We start from the raw sequence: 17,723 nt of genomic DNA on the forward strand, positions 1-17,723 counted from the left end.
TCAGGAGCTCCGGCCCACCTCCTCATAGTCCCTCTGCAGAGTGGCCAGGTCATGCCTGGCCTCCCAGAACTCTGCCTCCTCCATGCCCTCCCGCAGGTACCAGTGCACAAACGCCCTCTTGGCGAACATGAGGTCAAACTTGTGGTTGAGGCGGGTCCAGGCCTCCAGCACGGCTGTGGAGTTGCTCAGCGTGCACAGGGCCCGCGGCACTGGGGCCAGCTCCCCGCCAGGCACCACAGCGGGCGCTGGGGAGCTGATGCCCACCTTGAAGCCAGTGGGACACCAGTCAACGAACTGGACGGAGCGTCTTGACTTCATGTCGGCGATGGCTGCGTTCACCTGCTTGGGGGCCACGTCCCCCCTGTAGAGCAGGCAGCAGGCCATGTGCTTCCCGAGCCGGGGGTCACACTGAACCAGCTGGTGGGGGACCTCAAAGCAGGCAGCCGTGATGTTGGCTACCGACAGCTCTTCGTACCGGGTTTTGTCGGCAGAGACGAGGGGTGCCAGGGCGGTCAAGGGGAAGTGGATCCGAGGGAAGGGGACCAGGTTGGTCTGGAACTCGATGAAGTCCACGTTCAGGGGCCCCTCGAACCTGAGGGGTGCAGTGATGGCCGCCACGGCCTGTCCCACCAGCCTGTTGATGTTGGCATAGGTTGGACGAGCCATGCCCAGCTGCCGGTGGCAGATGTCATACAGGGCCTCGTTGTCCACCATGAAGGCGCAGTCCGAGAACTCGAGGGTGGCGTGGGTGGTGAGGATGGCATTGTATGGCTCCACCACTGCCGTGGAGATCCTTGGCGCCGGGTAGACTGAGAGCTCCAGCTTCGTCTTCCTGCCATACTCAGCCGACAGCCGTTCCATGAGCAGAGACATGAAGCCGGAGCCGGTGCCACCACCAAAGCTCCGGAAGGCCAGGAAGCCCTGCAGCCCGTCACACTGCTCGGCCTGTGGGCAAGGGCAGGGGCAGTCAGGCCCAGGACACACCTTCACATAGGGCACACGGCCACAGAGGACATGCCACAGACAAAGGACCACAGAGGACAGACTCTCAGAGGACAGGCCCATGTAGGACCATGAAGGACAGGCCCCTGGAGACCATGGAGGACAGGCCCCCAGAGACCACGGAGGACAGGTCCTCGGAGCACAGGCATCGCAGGCAGCGTGGTGGGGCTCTGAGAAACAGCTGCCCTCTGCGACTAAGAGCCAGGCCGCATCCACACCAGGCAAAGAACAAGTGCCTGCGAACACACCATGGACCAGGCGCGCCCCTGGGCCCAGTCTCCTGCGCAGGACCCCACCCCACCACTTGCCAGCTTCCGGATCCTCTCCAGTGCTGGGTCGATGGCTTCTGATCCCACCGAGTAGTGACCACGGGCATAGTTATTGGCAGCGTCCTCCTTCCCGCTGAGGAGCAACTCAGGGTGGAAGAGGGAGCCGAGCTTGCCGGTCCGGATCCCGTCTGCAGAGAGAGCAAGTAAGGACTCCAGGCCCAGGCCTGGCCCGGCCCGACTCCCCCTCACGTGGAGAGGGGTGAGCTGGAGCTCCGAGCCCCGTCCTACATCGGGAGGATGGAAGCGCCATTCATGGAGCAGCTGAACTTCCCCATCCTACCGCCAACCCATCATACGGGACGCGGGACTGGCTTCAGAGAGAAGTGGATCTCCACAGGCTGTGGCACAGGACATCAGAGCCACGGCCTAAGCGGCTCCTGTAAAGGTAAGGGCAGAGCCCTGCCCCAGCCTGTGGGCACCTCTAGGGTCACCACGGGGCCGTCAGTGAAGGCAGGTGAGTGGCACAATCTGATCCCACAGGTCCTGTCTCCATCCGCAGTGACACACTGTGACATTCCAGACCTCTCCCCCTGCTCTGGGGCCTGTGGCTCTCCTGGCCCCCCGTCTGGTCGCAGGACCCTCCTGTTGTGCCTCTGTCCGAAGGACAGACCTCAGCCCTCAGGCACCCTAGCTGGAAAGACCTCCTCCTCTCTATGCACATCTGCAAAGCCCACTTCCAAACCCGTGCCTTGGGGCCTCGGGTGGGCGTGGGCACTGAGGTGATGCGGCTCGTGCCACTCAGGGGCATTTCCATCTCTAAAGAGGGAAGTGGGGTGCACACACTACTAGGCTTCCTTCCTGGCGCCCCTTACTGGAGACACTCTCCCTCTTGCGGAGGTTCCTGTGAAGGCCCCCAGGGGCAGCGCCACCTTGACTCACCTAAGGCACAATTATCTACAATGCTTCCCTTCTCCCTTCAGCCCTCCTCAGTGACCAGGTGAGTGCTGCCCCCTGCCCAGGCCTCCAGACCTGGTGGGAACATGCTCAGCACAGAGCCTCCTGCGGCTGCTTCTCCACAGACTCTCAGCTCTGGTGGCTTCCTCTCCTCAGTTCAGTCACAAGCCTCCTCAGGCCACAAAATCCCCCAGTCCTGTTCCCTAGAGAAGGGGGGTAGCCACCCCCCTCTGAATACTTTTTAGCTTGTGTCCACAGAAACCCTCTCTGGGACAGGACTTAAGAACCAGTGAGGCGCCCGTGAAGCTGGAGCTGTCCTACCGATGACCGTGGGCTCCAGGTCCACCAGGAGCGCTCTGGGCACTCGCTTCCCAGCTTTCGTCTCACAGAAGAAGGTATCCACCGAGGCGCTCAGGGCATCCCTGCTGCTGTCGGCGAGCATGCCGTCGGGCCCGATCCCATGCTCCAGGCAGTACAGCTCCCAGCAAGCCTCGCCCAGCTGCACGCCCGCCTGGCCGATGTGAATGGAAAGGCACTCCCTCTGAAAAAGGGCACAGGGGTCAGCGCCCGCAGTGCCCACTGGAAGCCAGAGCCACAGGTGCCCGCTGGAAGCCACAGCCTGCAGGTGACTGCTGGGAGCCAGAGGCACAGGTGCCCGCAGGGAACCAGAGCCACAAGTGCCCCAACCCACAGGTGCCTGCTGGAAGGCAGAGCCCGCAGGTGCCGCTGGAAGGCAGAGCCCAAAGGTGCCTGCTGGAAGGCAGAGTCCACAGGTGCCCACTGGGAGCCACAGCCCACAGGTGCCCACTGGGAGCCAGAGCCACAGGTGCCCACTGGAAGGCAGAGCCCGCAAGTGCCCGCTGGGAGCCAGAGCCCACAAGTGGCCACTGGAAGGCAGAGCCACAGGTGCCCACTAGAAGGCAGAGCCCACAGGTGCCTGCTGGGAACCAGAGCCACAGGTGCCCACTGGAAAGCAGAGCCCACAGGTGCCCACTGGGAGCCAGAGCCCACAAGTACCACTGAAAGGCAGAGCCACAGGTGCCCACTGGAAGGCAGAGCCCACAGGTGCCCACTGGGAGCCACAGCCCGCAGATGTCCACTGGAAGTCAGAGCCACAGGTGCCCACTGGAAGGCAGAGCCCACAGGTGCCCACTGGGAGCCACAGCCCACAGGTGCCCACTGGAAGCCAGAGCCACAGGTGCCCACTGGAAGGCAGAGCCCGCAAGTGCCCGCTGGGAGCCAGAGCCACAGGTGCCCACTGGAAGGCAGAGCCACAGGTGCCCACTGGAAGGCAGAGCCCACAGGTGCCTGCTGGAAGGCAGAGCCCACAGGTGCCCGCTGGGAGCCACAGCCCGCAGATGCCCACTGGAAGGCAGAGCCCGCAAGTGCCCGCTGGGAGCCAGAGCCCACAAGTGCCACTGAAAGGCAGAGCCACAGATGCCCACTGGAAGGCAGAGCCCACAGGTGCCCACTGGGAGCCACAGCCAACAGGTGCCCACTGGAAGCCAGAGCCACAGGTGCCCACTGGAAGGCAGAGCCCGCAAGTGCCCGCTGGGAGCCAGAGCCACAGGTGCCCACTGGAAGGCAGAGCCCGCAAGTGCCCGCTGGGAACCAGAGCCCACAAGTGGCCACTGGAAGGCAGAGCCACAGGTGCCCACTAGAAGGCAGAGCTGACAGGAGCCCGCTGGGAACCAGAGCCACAGGTGCCCACTGGAAGGCAGAGCCCACGGGTGCCCACTGGAAACCAGAGCCACAGGTGCCCACTGGAAGGCAGAGCCCGCAAGTGCCCGCTGGGAGCCAGAGCCCACAAGTGCCACTGAAAGGCAGAGCCACAGGTGCCCACTGGAAGGCAGAGCCACAGGTGCCCACTGGAAGGCAGAGCCCACAGGTGCCCGCTGGGAGCCACAGCCCGCAGATGTCCACTGGAAGTCAGAGCCACAGGTGCCCACTGGAAGGCAGAGCCCACAGGTGCCCACTGGGAGCCACAGCCCACAGGTGCCCACTGGAAGCCAGAGCCACAGGTGCCCACTGGAAGGCAGAGCCCGCAAGTGCCCGCTGGGAGCCAGAGCCCACAAGTGCCACTGAAAGGCAGAGTCACAGGTGCCCACTGGAAGGCAGAGCCCACAGGTGCCTGATGGAAGGCAGAGCCCACAGGTGCCCGCTGGGAGTCACAGCCCGCAGATGCCCACTGGAAGGCAGAGCCCGCAAGTGCCCGCTGGGATCCAGAGCCCACAAGTGCCACTGAAAGGCAGAGCCACAGATGCCCACTGGAAGGCAGAGCCCACAGGTGCCCACTGGGAGCCACAGCCAACAGGTACCCACTGGAAGCCAGAGCCACAGGTGCCCACTGGAAGGCAGAGCCCGCAAGTGCCCGCTGGGAGTCAGAGCCACAGGTGCCCACTGGAAGGCAGAGCCCGCAAGTGCCTGCTGGGAACCAGAGCCCACAAGTGCCACTGAAAGGCAGAGCCACAGGTGCCCACTGGAAGGCAGAGCCCACAGGTGCCTGCTGGAAGGCAGAGCCCACAGGTGCCCGCTGGGAGCCACAGCCCGCAGATGCCCACTGGAAGGCAGAGCCCGCAAGTGCCCGCTGGGAGCCAGAGCCCACAAGTGCCACTGAAAGGCAGAGCCACAGATGCCCACTGGAAGGCAGAGCCCACAGGTGCCCACTAGGAGCCACAGCCAACAGGTGCCCACTGGAAGCCAGAGCCACAGGTGCCCACTGGAAGGCAGAGCCCGCAAGTGCCCGCTGGGAGCCAGAGCCACAGGTGCCCACTGGAAGGCAGAGCCCGCAAGTGCCCGCTGGGAACCAGAGCCCACAAGTGGCCACTGGAAGGCAGAGCCACAGGTGCCCACTAGAAGGCAGAGCTGACAGGAGCCCGCTGGGAACCAGAGCCACAGGTGCCCACTGGAAGGCAGAGCCCACGGGTGCCCACTGGAAACCAGAGCCACAGGTGCCCACTGGAAGGCAGAGCCCGCAAGTGCCCGCTGGGAGCCAGAGCCCACAAGTGCCACTGAAAGGCAGAGCCACAGGTGCCCACTGGAAGGCAGAGCCCACAGGTGCCTGCTGGAAGGCAGAGCCCACAGGTGCCCGCTGGGAGTCACAGCCCGCAGATGCCCACTGGAAGGCAGAGCCCACAAGTGCCCGCTGGGAGCCAGAGCCCACAAGTGCCACTGAAAGGCAGAGCCACAGATGCCCACTGGAAGGCAGAGCCCACAGGTGCCCACTGGGAGCCAGAGCCACAGGTGCCCACTGGAAGGCAGAGCCCGCAAGTGCCCGCTGGGAACCAGAGCCCACAAGTGCCACTGAAAGGCAGAGCCACAGGTGCCCACTGGAAGGCAGAGCCCGCAAGTGCCCGCTGGGAGCCACAGCCCGCAGATGTCCACTGGAAGTCAGAGCCACAGGTGCCCACTGGAAGGCAGAGCCCATAGGTGCCCACTGGAAGCCAGAGCCACAGGTGCCCACTGGAAGGCAGAGCCCGCAAGTGCCCGCTGGGAGCCAAAGCCCACAAGTGCCACTGAAAGGCAGAGCCACAGGTGCCCACTGGAAGGCAGAGCCCACAGGTGTCTGCTGGAAGGCAGAGCCCACAGGTGCCCGCTGGGAGCCACAGCCCGCAGATGCCCACTGGAAGGCAGAGCCCGCAAGTGCCCGCTGGGATCCAGAGCCCACAAGTGCCACTGAAAGGCAGAGCCACAGATGCCCACTGGAAGGCAGAGCCCACAGGTGCCCACTGGGAGCCACAGCCAACAGGTGCCCACTGGAAGCCAGAGCCACAGGTGCCCACTGGAAGGCAGAGCCCGCAAGTGCCCACTGGGAGCCAGAGCCACAGGTGCCCACTGGAAGGCAGAGCCCGCAAGTGCCCGCTGGGAGCCAGAGCCCACAAGTGCCACTGAAAGGCAGAGCCACAGGTGCCCACTGGAAGGCAGAGCCCACAGGTGCCCGCTGGGAGCCACAACCCGCAGATGCCCACTGGAAGTCAGAGCCACAGGTGCCCACTGGAAGGCAGAGCCCACAGGTGCCCACTGGGAGCCACAGCCCACAGGTGCCCACTGGAAGCCAGAGCCACAGGTGCCCACTGGAAGGCAGAGCCCGCAAGTGCCCGCTGGGAGCCAGAGCCCACAAGTGCCACTGAAAGTCAGAGCCACAGGTGCCCACTGGAAGGCAGAGCCCACGGGTGCCCACTGGAAGTCAGAGCCACAGGTGCCCACTGGAAGCCAGAGCCCACAGGTGCCCACTGGGAGCCACAGCCCACAGGTGCCCACTGGAAGCCAGAGCCACAGGTGCCCACTGGAAGGCAGAGCCCGCAAGTGCCCGCTGGGAGCCAGAGCCCACAAGTGCCACTGGAAGTCAGAGCCACAGGTGCCCACTGGAAGCCAGAGCCACAGGTGCCCACTGGAAGGCAGAGCCCGCAAGTGCCCGCTGGAAGGCAGAGCCACAGGTGCCCACTGGAAGGCAGAGCCCGCAAGTGCCCGCTGGGAGCCAGAGCCCACAAGTGCCACTGAAAGGCAGAGCCACAGGTGCCCACTGGAAGGCAGAGCCCACAGGTGCCCGCTGGGAGCCACAACCCGCAGATGCCCACTGGAAGTCAGAGCCACAGGTGCCCACTGGAAGGCAGAGCCCACAGGTGCCCACTGGGAGCCACAGCCCACAGGTGCCCACTGGAAGCCAGAGCCACAGGTGCCCACTGGAAGGCAGAGCCCGCAAGTGCCCGCTGGGAGCCAGAGCCCACAAATGCCACTGAAAGTCAGAGCCACAGGTGCCCACTGGAAGGCAGAGCCCACGGGTGCCCACTGGAAGTCAGAGCCACAGGTGCCCACTGGAAGGCAGAGCCCGCAAGTGCCCGCTGGGAGCCAGAGCCCACAAGTGCCACTGAAAGGCAGAGCCACAGGTGCCCACTGGAAGGCAGAGCCCACAGGTGCCCGCTGGGAGCCAGAGCCACAGGTGCCCACTGGAAGGCAGATCCCACAGGTGCCCACTGGAAGGCAGAGCCCACAGGTGCCCACTGGGAGCCACAGCCCACAGGTGCCCACTGGAAGGCAGAGCCACAGGTGTTTGCTGGGAGCCAGAGCCACAGGTGTCCGCTGGAAGTCAAAGCCACAGGTGTCCACTGGAAGGCAGAGCCCACAGGTGCCTACTGGGAGCCAGAGCCCACAGATGCCCACTGGAAGGCAGAGCCTGCAGGTACCCGCTGTAACGGCCACGGGGTCAGAGCATGATTACATATGAGCACATGGTCAAACACATTTTCCAATTAAACACAGAAAAGCCTTTCAAGTGTGTCCGACCATTAGTCAGTGGTGTCTGGATATAGAGGGGCTTTAGTCTTATTTCCATGCTTGCTTTCCAGGGCCAGGGAGAAATTACAGGTGGAGGCCCTGGCCTTTCGCATAGTTGAACTGGGTTACCCCATGCGTCCCCCACCCCATCCCTGCCAACAGTGATCTCTGAGCACCACCTGAGTGACCCAAAGACAAACCAGTAAGAAACTCTAAGACGCTCCATTAGTCTCCACGTCCCACACCTCTTGAAATCACCATTTTCTAAAGGTTAATAACTTGATTCCTGATTATCCTGATTAAAACAGGCCTAAATTTCTAATCAGCTGAGGGCTAGGAGGCAAATTCTGAGCCCTGAAAGGACCAGTGAGGGCAGGTCCGACACTCTGGGTGTGCACGGAGTGGGTGCTCGGTTGGCGCTGGACGGGGCATTTTCTGAGTCAGGGCGCCCTCCCAGGCCAGGCCTGGGTGCCCCCAGCCATCACCTCTGCTGCCACTCCCCACAGGACAATCTGGCATGGACTCTGCCCCTTGGACTTTGGCGTTGCATTCCAGGGGCAAAACACCCTCTGCCTTCGGAGCTATAGCCTGCTGGGAAGATGGTTCTGCTGTGTGTGAGAGCCCTGCTGTGTGTGCGGGCCCTGCTGTGTGTGCGGGCCCTGCTGTGTGTGTGGGCTCTGCTGTGTGTGCCACAGTGCTGGCTCCTCAGCCAACGCGGACAGCCCTCAGCAGTACTCCTGCCACTCGCTGCCTCCCCACCAGAGGGCTGCCCTCCACTGTGCAGCTGTCCGGGGGGGGCTGCTTTCAACTCACATGCATCCCTTTCTCTCCGACACCCCTCTGGACTGCAGGCTGTCCTTGCTTGTGATTTTCACCAAGGCGGAGTCGTCACTCCCATCGCCCTCAGACCACCCTGGCAACCCTGTGCATGTCCTGGACCCACAGGCTCAGATGCCTTCCAAAGGAGGAGAAAGGAGGACAGCCCGGCGTGAGAAGCAGCTGAGCGGGAGCCCTATCTCGGCCGCGGCTCTCTGAACAGAGGCTGTCTGCTCCACATCCTCCCCAGGCCTTTCCTCCTTCCCCAACTCCCAGGGACAATATCCGTCACACTTGCCTTCCTGATGATACTCTTTCCCGCCAGCCCAACTTCCCTACCTGTCTCAAAGCAAGCAGATCACGGTGAGGATAAAGGTTGCAAACACAACAGCAGTTGGGAAGGAAGAGAAGGAGAGGGGGGCGTGCGGCTGGGACATTCATGATGGGCCATGGCCGGTTCCAAGATGCTACAGAGCTTACCAGAGTTACAGACGTCCATGGCATCAGATGTAGTATTCTGAGCTAAATCTGCATTGCAGCCACACAGACAGTGTGAGAAATAATGCAGCAACCATCCATGTTCCCTGAGCCCACTTCCTGCCCTGGCACCACCTCACCAGACTCCATCACAGCCGGAAGCCCTAGGTCCACCTGCAGCGCTGCACCAAGAGCACTTCTGTGCCCCATCCGGAGCAGACGCTTTGGGAAGAGGACGCGCCTGACAGGCCAAGCGTGCTGCAGCGACAATCTCAGGGAAGACGGGAGGCTGCTTGAAGGCTGCTTGCAGGTCCAGAGCTGAAGTGTCTACACTCTAAACAGCCGACAACCCCAGGGGGAGGGACCCTCACAGAGGCCCCCAGATAGAACTGTGTGACTCTGCTCCGCTCCACGCCGCGGACATAGCACCGTTTCTTCAGAGCACAGAGTCAGCCCTTGGCCTTGCAGCTTCTGTGAGTGTAGCCAGCAGCCCTGGGTCGAAGTCCCCAGAAACCCGAGCAGCCAAAGGGAAGGGGAAGGAGCTGGTCTGTGGGGAGGAACCAGAGAAACGAGAAGGCGCTGGGAATGACAATTCCAGTCCTGTCCCGTGGCTTCAGTTCAGAAGTGAAAGGCAGAAATGGACAGGTAGGAATGGGGAATGTCCCCCCTACACACACACACATACACACACACACAAACACACTCACACACACATACACGCACGCCCCCATGCAGCTCGAGTACAGTGAGGTAGAAAAGCTCTAGCCACACAGATTCACTGTAGGGAAGAAGATAGAACCTCTTCCATGGCTTCATCTCTGAGGAAGAACAGAGAAATGTTTGCTGGGGACAGGGCCCAAAAAGAAGGAGGAAAATTAGCTGCCACACCCAAGCCCAGCTGTCAACAAGTAAGGGTGCCCCGAGCACTCACCATGCTGATCACAGCGGCCCTCTGCCCGCGGGTGTGACGAGCAGCCTCAGGTCGGCAGCTGTGTCACGGGGCAGGAAGTGACCCCACCTGGCACGGATGTTCCACTCCCAGGAGCACAGTCTCCTCCTGACCTCCTCTCGGCTTCTCTGCCTGCAGGGAGGCCGGGAGCACCTGAGACCAACGTGCCAAGGTGGTCCAGAGACAGGTACCCACTGCCAACATCTGCCTCAGACAAAGATTACAAATGCCTTTTTTTTAATGATCTGGTGAAAAGGATCTAGGAATTGATGGGGAAAGGAACTTATGGTAAAATTTCCTTTACCTTTTGAATGTCCAATGTTCAATCCTACCGGGGCCCACAATGCTGCCCCCATGTCACCTCGTCATAATTCCACTGTTCTTCTTGTATTAACATACGCTTCAGAGACCTGGGCCCTACGCAAACAGGATGAGAACGCTATTCAGGTCTCCCAAAGAGGAATTGAAAGAGCTAAGCTTGGAGTATCACGTTTCACTCAAATGAGAGAAAGAATCCGGAGTTTCCACCTTCGTTGACCATCAAGAATCAGGGACGCTGTCTCGTTTGCCAAGGCGTCAAAAATCAGATGGGCTTGTCACGTAATGAGATTTAGAGATGACTGCTGTACTAGAGCCGTTACCGACTGGATTCCACAGGATGTCAAAAGACAGCGTGGCCACCCACCTACCAGATGGTCAGATTTCTTCATCAAGATCATGAACGATCGGTTTGAGGCTCTTCATGTTCCTAGAACGAACAGACGCCATTGGGCTACACTAGCACATGGCAGGGACAAATAGAGACGTCACTGGCACCTGCTCGAGCAAATCGATGATTAAGGGGAAGTCAAGTGATCAAGTGATGTCACCTCGTGCCTGGGGGTCCCAGGAGGTGTTTATCCCCGGCCTGCTGGATGGGGATGCATAGCCATGATATGTTACTCCATTCTTCTCAGTGCAGAGCATGGGGTGACAGATGCAAACTCAGGTTCCTGAAGAATCAACCTGCGTGTTGATTAATGAAAACATCACTATCATGCTCAGAAAATATGTCGTCGTTCGAGAGAAAACCAGAAAGAGAGCAGGAAAACAAGAGTATGGACACAGGAAAAACACAAGGTAAGATAAGGTAGCTAGCCCCAAGCCCTGGCCCTTCTTAGAGATTACAGGGTTGAGATGTTATTCAACTCTGCAAGAATTCTTGTGGAGGCCAGTGTGTCTTTACTATCATCTTTGATTCGGCCATGTTTTCAACATGTTCTTTTGTATCTTCACATTTTTGTTTTATTTGCTGGTGGCAAATTTTCAGGGTACCTTAAATATCCAACCCGCACGGCAGAGCCTGGCAAGCTATCCGTGGTCTATGCCAAATAGACCATATTGATATGCCAAATCCAATAATAAATGGATCTCATTTCCCTAACCCTGAATATGCAGAGTCGAGAAGGATATGGAAGGAGAGGCTGATAAAACACCAAGGCAGACATAGGCTGCCAAAAGGCAGAAAAACAAAAATGATTGTCTGTACTTTCAATGCTCGTACGCTGGCATCTGCTGCATCCATTGAAGACCTTATGGTACAAGCGCGAAAAATCAAGTACGACATCATTGGTCTGACCGAAACGAGAAGACATCAATCCCATCATGCTGTTTTCGACACTGGAGAAGAACTGTTCCTTGGAACATGTGATAAAAGAGGCGTCGATGGTGTCAGTATCCTTGTCAACACAAACTTAGTCACGAGCATTGATTCATTCGAATGCCTAACAACCCGAATTGGACGATTACACTTGAATAAATGTGGCTCACTACCGGCAGTTTCTATCTTTGTTGTCTATGCACCAACATCCAGTTATGGTGAAAGAGAAACTGAGAAATTCTACATGGAGCTGGAGAAGTTCTATAAAGAAGATCACACCTTCTACAAGATCATTGTCGGTGATTTTAATGCCAAGATAGGACCAAGAAGATCAGTCAATGAACTCCACATCGGAACCCATGGTCTGGAATGGAACGAACAGGGTGACAGACTGTCTGAGTTCATCATGTCAACCAAAACCTTCCATGGTAACTCACAATTCCAAAAGGCTGAATCTAAACGTTGGACATGGGAGTCTCCCGATGGACGGTTCCACAATGAAATAGACCACATCATATTCAATCGGCGGTTTTGCCTAACCGATGTTGCTGTTGTCCCAAAATTCCAAACGGGATCAGACCACCGTCTTCTTTATGCAAAATTCTACCTCACAGAACGAGGAGAAAAGAATGCAAGGTTTAAGAAGAGGACTCCCAGAACAACCACCAACTGGGGGCTCTTTGGCTCTGTTGCGGCAACATGGGAAGATGTCGTCATTGACAACATTGATGAGGAATACGATCGAATGATTCAGCACCTCCATGATTGTGCAAGGAATGCCAAGAGAGAGATAACCACAAAAAACCGTCTTTCTTCGAACACTCTTGAACTTATTCGCCAACATGGCTTGGCACATGCCTCAGGCAACCACAAGCGAACATCCGAACTGGCAAAACAGTGCAGAGAAGCCATCAAGGATGACCTCAAAAACAGGAGAGCAGCAGTACTGGTAGATGCAGCAGAAGCTGGGAAAAACATTCGTAATGCCCGCCTGTCCTTCACCAACTACAAAACCAAGATGACTGCCCTCCGACATCATGATGGATCTATCACATCTTCCAGAAGGGCAATGGAGAAGATTATTCATGACTTCTACTCAGATCTCTTTAATAGCCACATCCACTTGCCCACATACCACATACCACATGATGGATATGTCATTCCCAATGTTCTCCCTTCCGAAATCCAACATGCCATCTCGTCGGTAAAGAAACAAAGAGCACCTGGCCCAGACAAGATCAGACCTGAACACCTGAAGAACTTACCATCAGTACTCATCAATACATTGGCTCGACTCTTCACATGCTACCTGTCTGAATGCAAGGTTCCATCCCAATGGAAAACCAGCAGGACTGTACTACTATACAAGAAAGGAGACATCCACGACATTGGCAACTATCGCCCAATCTGCCTATTGTCTGTCATCTACAAACTATTCACTCGAGTCATCCTGAATAGGATTAGCAGAACACTAGATGAAGGACAACCATGTGAACAAGCTGGATTCCGAAAAGGATTCAGTACCATCGACCATATCCACACAATAACCAAGCTCATTGAGGTTTCTCGGGAGTTCAAGATGCCGCTCTGTCTAACGTTCATTGATTTAAAGAAGGCCTTTGATTCTGTTGAGACGGAAGCGGTCATGGAAGCCCTAGCCAATCAGGGCGTACAAACTCAATACATCAGGATCCTTCGTGAACTCTATTGCGGATTCACTACCAAGATCTCACCATTCTACAAAGAAGTAATCATCCATATCAAGAGAGGGGTTCGGCAGGGTGATACCATTTCACCAACACTCTTCAGTGCCACCCTCGAGAACATCATGCGACGACTGGAATGGGAAAACATGGGAGTGAAGATAGATGGTCGGCAACTACACCACCTCCGCTTTGCTGATGACATCGTTCTAATAACACCAAACATCAGCCAAGCGGCACAAATGCTGAATGACTTTGACCGTGAATGTGGAAAGGTCGGACTACAGCTGAATCTTACGAAGACAATGTTTATGAGAAACAGCCTTGTTCCTGACGCTCCATTCGCTCTCAACGGAACCACCATCTCCGAATGCAACAGTTATATATACCTAGGTCGAGAAATCAACATGATGAATGACCTGGCACCTGAGTTGCGCAGGAGGAAGAGAGCGGCTTGGAATGCCTTCAAGAGCATTGAAGAAATAACTAAAAGGACAAAGAACCTCCAGCTACGAGCACATCTCTTTGATTCCACTATTCTTCCTGCATTAACATATGCCTCAGAGACCTGGACCCTACGAAAACAGGATGAGAACGCTATTCGGGTCTCTCAAAGAGGAATCGAAAGAACTATGCTTGGAATATCACGATTCACTCAAATGAGAGATAGAATCCGGAGTTCTGATCTTCGTCAACGCTCAAGAATCAGGGACACTGTCTCATTTGCCAAGACATCAAAAATCAGATGGGCTGGACACGTAATGAGGTTTACAGACAACTGCTGGACTAGAACCATTACTGATTGGACTCCACGGGACATCAAAAGATCACGTGGACGCCCACCTATAAGATGGTCAGACTTCTTCGTCAAGACCCTAAATGATCGGTTTGAGGCTCTGCATGTTCCTAGAACGAACAGATACCATTGGGCTACGCTAGCACGCAACCGGGATGAATGGAGACGTTACTGGCACCCGCTCGAATAAATCGATGAATAACAGGGATTAAGTGATTAAGTGATAAGTGATAAGTGATTGCTGGTGGCCCAGATGGCTTCCCATGTCCTACCACTGGGATGACAGTCCACTTGCTGATGTCTAAGTTTGTTATGAGTGTGTGTGTGTGTGTCTCTATTTAAAATGGTAAAAGTCTTAGTTCTTGAAGGAAAATGTAATTCACTGACATTTACTATTATTTGCAATGTAGTGGGCTTATTCTGACACCTTACTTTATGCTTTCAACTGACTTGTTTTTTTCTTCTTTCACTTCCCTCCTTTTTGATAGAGTAATTTTTCCTTGTACCACAGCTTCTTGTCTAGCTATATATGTTGCAAAACTTTTTTTAGTATTTTCAGTGGTGACTCTTAAATTTTTATGTGACACTGCAAAATCACCTCCAGTCCTCTGGCCAGATTCCACTGTCTTGGGACCAGGCCACACCCAGAAATTAGCCTGCTGAAAAATTCAGATACACTGGTCTTCATGACTGAAATCTCCAGGCTTTCTCCAAGTTGGGATGGGCTTCCTTTCCCTCCACCTCTGTGTAATTCCAGAAGCCCTGGCACAACATCTCCAAGCTCTACAACACTGATAAACCAGTAGAAGCACGCCAAATTGGATGGGCTGTAACATAGAAAGCAACCAGTCTCGACTAACTAAACTAGCACAGGAGGCTTATGTAACAGCCTCTTAGTAATCCCTCATGCAAGGACTCCTTGGTGAGAGGCAACAATTTACATTAATTTTCTTCTAAGGAAATAAATTTTGATCATTCTATTAGCAATTTGTTGACAACAAGCAATATGAAATAAATAAATAAATTACTGTGGGCCTGTTATGGGGGCAGGCTTGTGGAGTAGTTGGGAAAATGGGGACAGTGGTGGAGGGAAGGTGACAGTCGTGGTGGGATTGGGGTTGGAATATTGAATGCCTGGAACAAATCATCATGAACAACTTTGCAAACACCATGTTTGTTTAAAGTGTATGAAGGAAAATTGACAGAAGTAAGCCTTACCTATTTCATGTAAACACCAAAAATATATTAGCACAGAATTTCTTTAAAAGTTTTTTGTTCCACTCAATGCCTCTTTTGCTGACCACAACACCCAAAAGGAGAGAGAGAACAGGGGGGAATGCCCTGCCACAGTGGCAGGATGGGGTGGGGGGGTGGGGGGGAGGGATATTATCCATGGAGGTGGAAAATGGGCACTGGTGGAGGGATGGGTATTTGATCATTGTATAAACAAAACCCAAGCACAAAAATTTGTAAATCTACAACTGTACCTCATGGTGTTTCACTAATAAAAAATTTTTAAAAAAGTAAAAAAAAAAAAGTTTTTTGTTGGGGCTGGAGCGATAGTACAGTGGGCAGGGCGTTTACCTTGCACATAGCCTCTCCAGGTTCGGACCCCAGCATCCCATATGGTCCCCCGAGCACTGGCAGTAGTGATTCCTGAGTGCAGAGTGAGCAATAGCCCCTGAGCATAGCCAGTGTGACCCAAAAGGCTAAAAAAAAAAAGATTTTTTTGTTGTCTTTTGGGGTCACACCCAGTGATACTCAGGGGCTGCTCCAGCCTCTGCATTTAGAAGTTTCTCCTAGAGTGCTCAGGGGTCCATATTTGATGCCGGGGATCAAACCTAGGTCGGCCACACGCAAGGCAAATACCCTATTCACTGTACTATAGTTCCAGCCCCTTTTTTAAAAGTTTTATTAAAATAGGTAAGTCATAATTACCATAATGAGATACTAATATAAAATAAAACTTAATGCAACATACTATAACAAAAAAATTAAATGCTTATGTAGTTATATGCTAATATGTAGCACTGTCCTCCCATTGTTCATCGATTTGCTCGAGTGGGCCCAGTAACGTCTCCATTGGAGACTTTGCTGTTACTGTGTCTGGCATATCGAATACGTCACTGGGAGCTTGCCAGGCTCTGCCGTGCGGGCGAGATACTCTAGGTAGCTTGCCGGGCTCTCCAAGAGGGGCGGAGGAATCGAACTCGGTTCGGCCATGTTGGCTGCGTGCAAGGCAAACGCCCTACAGTTGTGCTGTACACATTTAATATTTGCTCCCTAAAACACACACACACACACACACACACACACACACACACACGCGCATATATTCACATTTCAATTCCTTTTTTAATTTCCACCCTCATGGTCATTGCTTCCAAAATGATATATAAAATTTAAGTGCCAGAATATTTTCAAAATACATTTTTACACCAACCATCCAAACTGATAGTTTCACTTCTCAAGTCACAGTTTTTCCTGACTCCAGGCTGTCTGTTCCCTTGATTATTCTCAGCTCTCCACACTGCCTAACTTCCTGTTCTCAGTCCTGAATTTCCTGTGAGACACAGGTGGGAACTTTCCATTCTGCCCCTCATCCTCCTCCCCCACACCAACCTTCCTTGCTCTCCATACTGCACTCTGCAGACCTGCCAAGCTAGTGCTCTAGGCTCCCCAGCTTGCCTTCCTGGGGTGGGCTCTGCCCTGCTGTCTTCAGAATGTTGTTTACTTTATGTGATGGGACAGTTTGATGTATCCTTATTTTGTGCCCACTTTGGTCTCTCCTCCTCTTTCTGTTTATAGAACCTGCCCTGGTATGCCTGAGTCCCCCATGCTAGGATGTCTCCCTCACACACAGGGAAGCTCTTCCTTAATCTTCCAGAGTTTAGTCCTTTATTCCTGGCTTGTGTCAGAGCCCTGTTGTCCAGCAGACGCTCCTTCCCACAGACTCCAATGGGAAAGAGGGGAGGGTTGGAAAGAGCACCCCCCAGAGTGTGGTTTCTGTTCTGCACTGGTGCTGCCCCACATCCTGGAACATCTGGCTTCCTGGGCTCTGGCTCTGCATCTCCAGCTACTGGGAGCCTGCGCTGCTTTAACCTGTTGGCTCTGCCTGGGAGAGGGGGAGAGGAGCGTGTTCTCCTGAATGTATCCTTAGCTCTTCTTGTCTCCACACTGAGTTTTATCAAGTCAATCCTATCTGCATCTCACTGCCCATAGTTCCCCCTATTGCCAAGGTCTTGAAGTGTTCTATGTAATGAACAGAAAATCCAGTGAGTTCCACTGGATAAATCTAGAGTGTTCATTATTTTATTGCTGTGTTAAATTTCTCCCATTGGCCCTTGGTATTTTCTATCACAGACAAGGGAAAATTAGATTATTTGAGTATCTCATTTCTGAGTTACTAATACACTCAGACTTTTCATTACCTTTTTTAAAGTTCTCAACCTCATATAGAATTATGATTAACTTACATTTGCAAAGGAATGAGGAGATACTTAGAAAAATCTCTACAATTAGAGATAGAGAACAAAAGAAAAGTGCTTGGCACAGAGGCAGGCGGGGTGGGGTGAGAGAGACTGGGACCATAGGTGGTGGGAAATGTACACTGGTCAAGGGACAGGTGTTGGAACATGATATGACTAAAACCCAATCATGAACAACTTTGTAACTGTGTATATCACTGTGATTCAATTAAAAAAAATTGAGAAAAAAATCTATAATTTAAGAAATGCATCTTAATTTTTGGTTATAATTCTGGTTTTCCTTGAAATAGTCTTGTCGGAGGGGGAAAAAATTGTTTCCTGAGTATTCATCATTGGAATTTCCAGACTGAAGATCT

General features: G+C 54.5%; 1 protein-coding gene across 1 annotated transcript; it reads right to left on the reverse strand.

The window, feature by feature from the left end:
* TUBAL3 (tubulin alpha like 3) lies at nucleotides 1-8,814 on the reverse strand. The gene is made up of 5 exons (XM_056114576.1): nucleotides 8,796-8,814; nucleotides 2,913-3,058; nucleotides 2,547-2,766; nucleotides 1,311-1,459; nucleotides 1-945 (listed from the first exon to the last, which is right to left on the reverse strand). Exons 1-5 carry the CDS (start codon nucleotides 8,812-8,814, stop codon nucleotides 1-3), a joined length of 1,479 nt encoding a protein of 492 aa, XP_055970551.1.
* Nucleotides 8,815-17,723: the final 8,909 nt, after the last annotated feature.

Source organism: Sorex fumeus, unplaced genomic scaffold, assembly GCF_029834395.1.
Source record: "Sorex fumeus unplaced genomic scaffold, SorFum_2.1 ptg000026l, whole genome shotgun sequence".
Lineage (NCBI taxonomy): Eukaryota > Metazoa > Chordata > Mammalia > Eulipotyphla > Soricidae > Sorex > Sorex fumeus.